Source organism: Staurois parvus, unplaced genomic scaffold, assembly GCF_062004578.1.
Source record: "Staurois parvus isolate SC_StPar_1 unplaced genomic scaffold, SC_StPar_1.0 ptg000218l, whole genome shotgun sequence".
In the NCBI taxonomy this organism is placed as follows: domain Eukaryota; kingdom Metazoa; phylum Chordata; class Amphibia; order Anura; family Ranidae; genus Staurois; species Staurois parvus.
The window spans coordinates 3,392,372-3,404,589 of NW_028318014.1; the positions used below are offsets into that span (position 1 = coordinate 3,392,372).

General features: G+C 39.3%; 1 protein-coding gene across 1 annotated transcript in view; it reads left to right on the forward strand.

The window, feature by feature from the left end:
- Positions 1 to 616: 616 nt before the first annotated feature.
- The window catches only part of LIX1 (limb and CNS expressed 1), a 202,192-nt gene continuing 190,590 nt past the window's right edge, over positions 617 to 12,218 (forward strand). Inside the window, exon 1 of the mRNA XM_089679122.1 lies at positions 617 to 1,015. Within this exon, the coding sequence (XP_089535248.1) occupies positions 907 to 1,015 (109 nt within the window). The 5' untranslated portion in view covers positions 617 to 906. The remainder of the gene's footprint in view (positions 1,016 to 12,218) is intronic.

The window sequence follows — 12,218 nt, forward strand, 5'->3', positions numbered from 1 at the left end:
GCCTAAATTTATGATGAAATTTGATTTTTTACATTTTTTTACTGGATATGTTTTATAGCAAAAAGTCAAAAATATTGTTTTTTTTTTCAAAATTGTCAATGTTTTTTTGTTTATAGCGCAAAAAGTAAAAAACGCACAATCAAATACCACGCAAAGAAAGCTCTATTTGTGGGGAAAAAAGGACATAAGCGTCATTTAGGTGCAGTGTTTCATGACTGCACAATTGTCAGTTAAAGTAACGCAGCGCCGTATCGCAAAAAAAGGTCTGGTCAGGAAGGGGGCTAAATCCCCTGGAGGGCAAGAGGTTAAATATTCATTGCCTTAGTTGTTAGTGTCATTATTCAGGTTGTCAGTAAACAAAAATGAGCTCCGTCAGTAAATTTTCCATGTTATGTCAGTAAAAAATACTGTGGGAGGTTGGTAACACTGGTTAAGTGCCCCCATGTATTGAAGCAAGATGCTGAACTTGACATTCAGACCAGCAGCATTATCAGCAGGAGAGCTCCGCCATGGCCGCCCCATGTTTCTCTCATGACAGGTTTCCTTTAAAAGTATGACAATAGCGGTTTGTTCCGATGGTCTCGTATTCAGCTGCAGAGTTTTGAAAGAGTTTGAATAGAGGAATGCCTTTGCTGTTGCTGCTTTCTCCATCCAGCCTGTAGGTGGGTGTGTTTCACAGAGAGAAGCAGTGGGAATGAATCTGTCAGCCAGTCATACAGCTAATTAGCTCAGCCTACAACAAAGATAAGCAAGTTAGGGAGGAGGACCCCTGAGGGTCTTTAGATTCTGGCCTATGTCTGATTGGCAGATGTTAAAAGAGATTTCTCCGTAATCCAGAGCATCAATGAAGTGCACACATTCAGCGGAGGGATGGGATAAAGCAGGCATGAGGACAGTACTGTGTGCATGCAGCTCCAAGGCTTCACATTCACCATGGACAGGACTCTGGACTCCCTACAACTTCTAGTCACCCAGGTCCTGCCACAGAGTGACCCCAGCCTGGTCTTCAGAGACTGTAAGTATGACATAGTCCACGTCCTCAAACTCTGACCTTGGGATTCCGCAAGCGTTTATACTGTTTCTAGATTGTTTCTAAACTTATAAAACTGTGCGATGGAGAAGAAGTCAAATGGACATTTGAAGCATCTTTTGACATGATAGTGATTTGTTGATCATTTCACTTGTTTCTTTATTGCACAACAGCTACTACTGTAGTTTGCTATGGTTTGTAATGTTTGTTGTATTTTTTTAGTGTCTATATAGTGAGAGCTCACTCTTTAGTTGCCATTGTTTGGTGACAATCTGATGTATGCACTTTGATAAATGATCCATTTCTTTTCCAGTCAATGTAAAGTCAACAACCTATTCATACGATATGAAACACATGGTGAAGTGGATTTCCATTGATGGTTGATGCGATCATAAATTACTGATTGCACCATGCAGCCTCGTAATCCTGTAGATGGAAATATGATTGAATACATAGCTGGTGATCGATGCAACACGATCGACAACCTGCCATTTTGGCTGATTGATTCTGTTTGATCTAATGCAATCTAAATCAAGTCTAAATTAATTAGAAGGGAAGTTATGCCTATTCAATTGTTTGCCAATTCAATCATTTAAGTCACAGCATGTATGGCCAGCATTAGATTCATCAATCCAATCATTGCTGCACAACTTTTGTCGGCGTTATTCTAAAATCTTTCTATGACTGATATAGCCATGCTTTTCCTTTTTTATGGTGAAAGGGGAACAGAGCTTTATCAACACGTGTGCTGCATCCATTCAGCCGAAAGAAGACTGTGGAAGTTCTGTGATGCAATTGAGAATGGCCAGATGTCTTTCCAGTCATTATTCTTGGTGAGATATCTGCCTGTCTATGGCCACCTTAAAATGTGCTCAAGCTGCTTACCACCTGTTGTGGAACTAAAACCCCCAGCATTTCTTTGCAGGCAGGCCATGCAATATTCCTGTATGGATTCAGAGTATAATGTTATAACCTGTATACATACAAATGAGTGTGTTATGTCTGTTTGCCTAATGCTTGCACATTTTAAAGGGTATCCACACATACTAGAACTTGGCTTTGTGTTTGATTACAGAATACATAATGACAGACATCCTGCGGTTCCCATTCTAGCAGGACATTCGAGGTCTTTTATTGCCACATCAGCTAGCAGCTGGCAAGCCACAGGTTGCCACAGATTGTAAGGATGCCGAAATTCACACAAGTGACTTAACTATTACATTATCATTCCTTTGCGGTAAAACAAAATCAATATTATAGCCATTGTTCTACTGTAACTAATGCAGCCACACTTAAAGTCATTCCCAGTTCCAAACATATAAATCAGTAGCTGTTATGCACAGATTTAATATATTCAGTATTGTGCATAAAAATACCATCTTTTCCCATCCCAAATAAATTAAATTTAAAATAGGAGCCCCAACCGTGGCACACGCATGAGCTTATTTAACATGGTAGAGTAAAAATCAGTGCTGATGTGCAAGGTGCAAGCACATACAAATGATTTTATTTTAGTAGAGTTAAAGCAAATGGAACATTATTTCTGATTGGTTACAGCAACGTATAGACAGACAGTTGGAGTATGTTGGTATTAAATTAGTATAATTATTATTTTATTCTTATAATTATTTCCACATGCTTCTGGTGGTCCATGGTTTTATTGCAATTTCTGCTGGAATTGTTTAACATATATTTGTCTTGAGAAAACAGAACAGTGCAGAACTTCATTAGAGAATGTTTAGAAAGTAAACATTATCTTATTGCACCTATTAAGCAGTAATATCCTATTGCCCCCCAGGCTGAGAGTGGGAGATGTTTCTCTTATTCAGAAAAATGTGAGTTACTGTTAATGAAATCAATCTATTCCTTATAAGACTCCCCCAGTCTACAGTATGTGTGTGACCGCATACAGGAGTTCCAGAAGGAAATGCTGGAGGATTAGTTTATCCTAGATGTGTATGGATCATAACAGCAATAATCCAGGAAGTTGTAATTCATAAAAGAACATTGTGGTGGTATTGGGGCTGATTTGTGGAAAAGGAGCAACAGCAGAAAAAGAGTTGTTGTCCCCACCAACAACATGACATTGTCTTCGGTAGTTTGTCCTCCATCGGAAAAGTGAATAATGGAATATGATTACTATGGGCAATGGTCCAAATGGTCTTTAGTTCCAGCCAGCCTAAATGGAGCTGATTTATGAAGACTGGACCAAAGGAACTAGAGTGAAAATGAAACTTTTGCTTGTAGCAACAAATCATATAATAAAATGGAGGGTTAATAGCTGTCTGATTGCTAGGGGCAGCCATGCCACTTTAGCTATTGGTTTTCATCACCAGACCTAATGTGCTGTAGGCGACCAAGCCTGATGACATGTAGTCTGTTTTATGAAAACTGTTGAAAAAACGGCATGAAACTCTTTTCCATGGCAATGGGATGTCAGTTTTCTGGAGTTGATTTATGAAAACTGGACTAAACAAACTAGAGTGGATGTTATACTGTTCCCTATAACAATAAATCATATATGAAAAATAAAGATTGGTTGGGAGCAGCATGCCACTTTGGCTATAGTTTGTATTAGCTAGCCCTAGATTGCTGTAGGCAACCAAGCTTGGTGGCATTGATTGCTTAAAAGTTCATTTCAACATATTTGTGAATATTTCTTTCAAAATCAGTCGATTTCAGTGGCTATCTAAAGCATGAAAACATGGAATTGCTTTCCATGGCAAACAGATACTTATTTTCAGAGATTGATTTAGGAAAGTTGGACCAAAGGTATTGAGTAGTTATGAAACTGTTGCCTATAGCATCAAATCCTATATTGAAACTGAGGGATAATTGCTACCTAATTACATAGAACAAGGGTGCCACTTTGGCTATATGTGGTGTTATCAAAAAGTTTTGAGACTAGTTTGACAGGGGGCACCAACCTTCATAAGTCAGTGCACCAAAATACATCTTCCTGTGTACATCGGAAGCTGTGCAACTGGTGCTATTCTGACCATGTGCATTACCACGTCTGCTATTTCATCATGGACAGCAAGTTAGAACAAAGAGCACACGTAAAATTCTGCGTGAAATCCGTATACCCAAGTTTTGTCCCCAATAATGATCCTTGACATCCTCGACTGAAGGACAGGTCATCCATGGTATGCTGACAGAGTTCTTGGCAGACTTTGACGCAGTGTTCCTTCTGCTCCTGGGTCAACAGCCTGGGGAGGAACTTGGCAGCAACACGGTGCATGTTTAAATCACACGTGAGGATTGCCTGGACTGTTCCACATGACACACCGGCATGACCATCATGCACAAGCTGCTAAATGGTTTTGACATTTTTAGAGGTTGAGCTAGTTGAAGGTCTTTCTGATCTCTTGTCTTCCAGCAATGTTCTTCCACTGTTGAAGCATGCGTGCCACTCAAACACTTCGAACAACTCATGCAGCTTGTTGCTGTAAATTTGCCGAATCATGTCAAGCATCTCTATGGCAGCTTTGCCCAGTTTCACGCAGAATTTCACTTTTGCTGTTTGTTCTAACTTGCTGTCCATGATGAAATGGCAGAAGTGGTGATGAGCATGGTCAGAGTAGCACGAGTCGCACAGCTCCTGATGTACACAGGACGATATCTTTTGGCAAACTGACTTATGAAGGTTGGTACTCCCTGTGACTGTACATGCAGCCTTGTGCTGCCATCTGTTGGTGTGTTACAAAACTAGTCTCAAAACTTTTTGATACCGCCTCGTAGATTCTATACACCAAACATAGTGTGCTATAGGAGGCTAATTTATAAAAACTGGAACAAAGAGACACGGCAATGCTAATCATAACAACCAGATGATGGTTTTCTAGGGTTGATTTATGAGAACTTAATTGGTTGCTCTGAGGAATAACTCCATTCAAAGTTTCATAGCTGTTGTTGCTTTGATGCTTTATACCAGCCTTTTCAACCAGGATTCTGTGGAACTTGGGGTTCCTCCAGAGGTTACTAAGAGTTACTTGAGCAATACGTAGTGGGCAATCCCCTGCCTGACAATACATAATTCTGGGGCCATCACCTAGCAGAACCAGCAGTGTGGGACCATTGAAAACGATCCCCTCATCTCTTATCTCTTAGGTAAGTAACTACTAACACCTGTTATCTTTATAGCTATCTTAAAGGAACATTTCTCCACTGATCATCAATGTGTGGTGACATTACAATTTAAACTGTGTTTCTAATCTGCTCATTATTATGATTAATTTAATTCTATGATGAGGATAATTTTGTTATTTACATGGATGTGGGGGGTAGTAAACACAAGCAATTGAATCGGGTTATTACAGCCCCCCCCTACTGCCCTCCTAAAGCCAACTACAGCTATCAAGGGGGTGGGACACATACAGTTGCCATGCTTTGCTTTATGGAACCAAAGTAAATTTAACTTGGTTCGTAAATTATGACAGGTGGCACCACCTTTCAAATGTGTCCACTGAGGTCAATGACACTGCTCCACAATCATGAGGCAAACATATGGCTCGCATCTACATTACCATAGTTCAATACAAATTCCCCTTGGGACTGAAAACAGCAAACAAACAAAAAAAAAACATTCAGAAGGTAGCAGGATTACCTTTTCTATACCTGAAAGCCACTGCTCTACCTCTTCCTAAAAAGTGATCCACCATGGATAGAAAATATTCCCGTGTGGCTATAAAGCAGAGGGCATGTACAAACTGATCTTCCTTGAGTTTCAAATACACTATATACTGTACATCACATTCCTTTATTATTATGGCTACAACTCACACTAATATCAGTTGTAGATATAATCATGTTTAGCAGGGGTTCCCTGGGACTTAAACATTATTTCAGGGGTTCTTATAGGTAAAAAAAATGAGAAAGTCTGCTGTACATATTTTTTTTTTTAGACCCAGGGCATCTTCTATTTTTAATTGCTCAGATTGCAGATACCAGACCTTCTACATCAGAAATAGGTTTTGCAGCTCATGTGATATTCAAATGTTGTGGACATTTATTTATGCAGTGGGGTATTACTGCAACGGGAGATTTTTCAGCCGGGTTTCCTTTTTGTTTTGCCAGCAAGCACATTTATTGCATGTTGAATGTTTTAAGAATTATGTGTGATATACTTGCTCTTGATTTAACAATGCAGAACATTGGTTCCCCAGGGTACCAGCCAAGTCTGACTTTCAGTGTGTGGTCTGTGCTCCGCTTTGTGCCATGGCTTTTATTGGCACCAGATATCTTACATTTTTAAATCCATCTGTGCACACAAGACAGGCAAAGACAAGAATGCAGAAACACATTCATCTCTTGAGATTTATTGTTTAGAATCATTGTATCCTGAGTGATGGGCAGTATAATACAGAGATTATGTACACCTGTTATATCTTTTTTACAGTAACTTGCAAAACTTTTAAATTGCAGTGTCATTCTTATAAATACATAACTTGCTTGACCTCAGCTGACATATAGTGATGATGTTTAAGGTTAGAATATAGTAAAATAAATTCATATTTATTTTTAAGACTCATGATTACTTTATTATCGCTCTTGACATTGCTTTTGTGATTATATTACATGGTCATGCTTCTACAAGTGAATTTTGAAGAAAGTATTTGGTAAAGAGCCAATACAACAGCCATGGTAGACCACGTGGTAGTTAAGGGTGCCAAATGTGCAATTACTTCTTCTATGCCCTGAAAAGCATGGGAAACCAGCATCTGCTGGTGACATGGCCTGTTGTAAGTCTGCTCATAAAGGAGACATGCACAGTCTGTACAGCTCTATGTTTTGAATATAAAGCAATCAGCAGTAGACAGCACCAGTACAATTAATACCACAGCAGCTGCCTGCACATTCCCCCAAATGTTTGTGTTCTTCTTTACCTAGTGATAATGATCAAGTTTTTTTTATTTATTTTTTTTTTACAAATTATTTGCTATTCTTTTTTTTTTTTAATCTTCTGTCTCTATTTATTGATTCCATCATGAAATGTCTAGTCCTATAAAACATAGTTATTGATAAGAGAACTAATTCTAAACTAGTTATACATGTCATACAAAGAATCGTCGAACACAATTCCAGCTGCAAGTGCATACCCACAGGAATCCGTTCTCCCCACAGTATCCAGAGCCAAACAAATAGGCGGCACTTTTTTCTTGATATTCATGACGGCTGAGAAGCATAGGTTCGGTCACAACTCACTAAAAACCATGCTTTGCCTAAAAATGACACATAGGCTGATTAAGTTGGAAAACCACAAGGCCACAGCTTTATTTAAATTTTCAAATATAACAAATAACCAGTGCCAGTCCCAGTTATATTGTGAGTGCCTGTCCTTACCATCAGTGCCAAACAGGCATTGGGCTGACGAAAAATTCTAATTGAGGGCATAATCCATTAAAGCAATGTTAATTTCTGGCAGGGTCCTACGACCAATAAAGCTGTGACAAATTACATCAGGGTAGGCGGGCGTTCAGGCAACTCTTCTGAAGGTTGAATTTCCTCGAGTCATTGAGATGCCTCAATTAAGTCTTTTTCCTTCCCTTCCTTGTAGCCACTCTTGATGGAGCCACTTAACCTGTGCCCACTGTATAGCCATGATTTAATCAGTCAAAGCTCCCTCTCCCTAAGGCCCCTTTAACGTGGGCCAGACCCAGTTGTGCTCAGTAGGGGCTTCAGTCTGCTGACCCCCAGCTGAGCTGAGCGGAGCAGCTGGATGACAGCACCATGTCCGGTCCACTTATTTAGAGTGGACACAGACACAGCCTGCTCTTCTCTATGGGCAGTCAAATGTAAACGGACCAGCTGTCCATTTATACCTGGCTACCCTCCGATCCACCAGATGGAGGGGAACAGGTCACCATCCATTTGTTTTTGCCGGATCAGAGGTAGCCAGGCATAAAAAGACACAAGTTCATTTAAATCTGACTACCCATAAAGGAAAATGCAGGGCTTGATTGGGTCCACCTAAAAAAAAAAAAAATGGGCAGGCAGACTTGATCAGACTGCTCATATGAAAGGGGCCTTTAATATATGTGGTGCAAATTCACAAATACAGACTATGACACGAAGCACACCGCAGAACCTTGCCTACTCCTTTGACATGTTCTCCTTAATATGGGATTAATAGGGGATTAGTTATGATAATAGAGTACTGGAGCAGGGTTGAAGTTATAACTATGATTCACAATAAAGAAGAGGGAAGGGGAGGGGGGCAGGATGAAAAAGGTGGTGAGGGAATAAATGAACAGAGGAGGCAGGAAATTCGAAGGTAAGAGGAAAGGGGGAAGGAAGTGGGAGAGAGGAGGGGGAAGAAAAAGGAAAGGAGGGAGGAGGGCAAGAGGAAGAAAAATGGGGAGAAGAGGGAGAAAAGGGAAAACAATTTTTAAAAAAATGTAGTGAGCAGGGAGATAGAAGGGGAGGGGGGGTTTGCATTATCTAACTTATATCCAGACAGTTACACATAATAGTGAATGACATCCCATTCAAAATCCAAAATATGGCGTGTACAAGAGTTCATTATAAACCCAGAATACGTCTTTCCTACTGAGTGTAGGATAGTATATCCTTTTATGGGACTATCTGTTCTGTATATCACCTGTACTTTAAGGGAGTATGTGCTAGGGGTATTTAATTGATTTGCTACATTTGTTTCCTTTGCAGATTTGATATTGTAAATATAATCTCTTAAGGGATCACAAGGTCTTCTGGTGGTTCTACCCACACACTATATTTGTCTTTTATTACATATCAGTACTTAGACTACATATCTGGTATTGTTAACTGATTGTTAAAACATTACATGTTTCTGAATAACACAATATTTGAAGTATGTGGATTCTCTAGAAACTGACAACAACACCTTGTTCCAGATCTATGGCTCTAGTAGTTCTCCACCAGATGGTCAAACTCTGCTTTTCCTGAATAAGTAATCTAATAAAAGTAATTGGGAGCAGAGAAACTACTATAACCAGCCTATGACATTATTCATAAGTATACAGATGCACATCAGTGTGGAAATAACATAAGCTTTATGAAAAAAAAGATTAATATCAGATCCCGGCCCCCCCCCCCGTCTATATATGGTAAACTACATCACTGGGTGGCTCTTCCCCCTTGTGACATCATTTACGCCACCCCTTATTTATATACAGTGGGGATCGAAAGTTTGGGCACCCCAGCTAAACATTTGTATTAATGTGCATAAAGAAGCCAAGGAAAGATGGAAAAATCTCCAAAAGGCAGCAAATTACAGATTAGACATTCTTATAATATGTCAACAAAAGTTAGATTTTATTTCCATCCATTACACTTTCAAAATAACAGAAAACAAAAAAATGGCGTCTGCAAAAGTTTGGGCACCCTGCAGAGTTAATATCTTGTACTGCCCCCTTTGGCAAGTATCACAGTTTGTAAACGCTTTTTGTAGCCAGCCAAGAGTCTTTTAATTCTTGTTTGAGGTATCTTTGTCCATTCTTCCTTACAAAAGTCTTCCAGTTCTTTGAGATTTCTGGGCTGTCTGTCACGCACTGCTCTTTTAAGGTCTATCCATAGATTTTCAATTATGTTGAGGTCAGGAGATTGTGAAGGCCATGGCAAAACCTTCAGTTTACGCCTCTTGATGTAATCCCCCGTGGATTTCGAGGTGTGTTTAGGATCATTATCCATTTGTAGAAGCCATCCTCTCTTTAACTTCAGCTTTTTCACAGATGGCATCAAGTTACCATCCAAAATTTGCTGAAATTTTATTGAATCCATTTTTCCTTCTACTCGTGAGATGTTCGCTGTGCCACTGGCTGCAACACAACCCCAAAGCATGATTGATCCAACCCCATGCTTAATAGTTGGACAGAGGTTCTTTTCATTAAATTCTGTGCTTCTTCTCCAAACGTACCTTTGCTCATTCTGGCCAAAAAGTTCAATTTTAACCTCATCGGTCCACAGAACTTGTTTCCAAAATGCATCAGGCTTGTCTATGTGTTCATTTGCAAAGTTCAAACAATGATTTTTGTGGTAAGGACGTAGAAGAGGTTTTCTTCTGATGACTCTTCCATGAAGACCATATTTGTACAAGTATCTCTTTATAGTGGAATAGTGTACCACAACTCCAGTGTCTGCCAGATCTTTCTGGAGGGATCGTGCAGTCAAACGTGGGTTTTGAATTGTTTTTCTCACAATCCTGCGAGCTGTTCTGTCTGATATTTTTCTTGGTCTTCCAGATCTTGCTTTAACTTCCACTGTTCCTGATGACTGCCATTTCTTAATTACATTCCGGACAGAGGATATTGACATCTGAAAACGCTTTGCTATCTTCTTATAGCCTTCTCCAGCTTTGTGAGCGTCAACTATTTTCAGTTTCAGTTTTCTAGACAACTGCTTAGAAGAACCCATGGTGCTGATTGTTGGGGCAAGGTCAGATGAGTCTGGGCATTTAAAACCTTTGAGATTGACATCATCTGGTCTTCCCAGACGATGATTGAGAACAATCCATGACACTGGCAGGTCTCAGCTTTGCAAAGGGGGCAGTGCCTGCTATAAATTCTGCAGGGTGCCCAAACTTTTGCAGACGCCATTTTTTTGTTTTCTGTTATTTTGAAAGTGTAAATGATGGAAATAAAATCTAACTTTTGTTGACATATTATAAGAATGTCTAATCTGTAATTTGATGCCTTTTGGAGATTTTTCCATCTTTCCTTGGCTTCTTTATGCACATTAATACAAATTTTTAGCTGGGGTGCCCAAACTTTCGATCCCCACTGTACAAACAGGTTTTATCAGCAAAGGGCCCAACAAGAATCCTGGTAGAATTGTGCACATACAGTATATTGGGTATATACAGTTATTGATAAAGATATTTTCAGAAGAATTTTGCAGCAAAGTTCATTTGCAGGGGCCCCTGAAGATGATTGCAATTTAATGTCCTTCTTTGTATCAGATACTTGAAGGCAAGATCAGTGGTGATTGGGAGACCTTCCAACTGATGTTCAACCAGCCTGGAATACAACTTCTCACCTGCAGAAACTGTGGCGTGGCACTGGAATTCAGAGTCGCCCATCTACTCTGCATCTTAGTCTCTAGTAGTTTCTAATCTGTCATGAAACTGGAGCTCTAATTACCAGAGGTTGCTGTCAGATGCCTAACCAGGCTCTAGCCTATGTTGGTTATTAATCCATAAGCTAAAACTAGCTATAAAATCTTAGACCAGAAGGGACAAGGTTAACTAAAAGAGCTGCTTATAAACTTTATTGCAAAAAAAAGTTAATCTACTAATACAAGTAAACTATTAAACATAAGAGGAGCGCTTGCCTAGTAATACCTTCTGGCTTAGATTTGACAGCAGCTTTTTCATGGACTGGGCATGTGGTCTCAGATCTTTCTCTCCATATCCCCCTTCTGGGGTTTTCAACCTAACAACCCAAAGACAGGAAGTGCATACATATCAGCAGCCCAGGCATTTTCAAATAATGACAGGAAAGGGTAGCAGATCCCTACATTCCCTTTTTGATTTATTTTGTATTTTTGTTTATAGATCATCTCTTTTCTTTTTTTATGCAAACCTATATGCCTTCTCCATTGGTCTTTGCAATACCCCTTCCCTAGGAATCTCCGGCTCAAAGCATTATATTTTCTTTCAATTGTCTCAGTGCTTGCATAGTTCGTTCTTATTCTAATAATTTGTCTTTTTGAAATTGCTTTATTGACATGTATTGGGTGAAAACTCACTGTTTGAAGGATATCATACCAAGAGATCAGTTTTCTGTATACTGTATCTCAACTGTCTTGTTATGAACTACATCTCTTAAAGTCAAATCCAAAAAAGTACTGAGTTGGTTTTTTGCCAGTAAATTGTAATCATTCTGTTTTATAGGTTATCATCCCATTTTGTAGCCTCCAAATCTTCATCTACTATGAATATAAGACCATCATTATAATGAAAAATAAATGAATGGACAATCTCAGTGGGTTACTATGGGTCCTTTCACACAGGCGTTCCCTTTTTTTCATCAGTTCAGTCACGTTTGTTCAAACAAAAAAGGGATCAGTTTTTACATCAGTTTTTTCATCAATTTTTACATCACTTTTTCTACATCCCTCTATCAATGCAAATACGGACCTTTTGTCTCGTTACATCACTTTTTCTTCTGTTCTGTCTTTGTAACCAAACAAAAATAGGCTCCTCTTCACA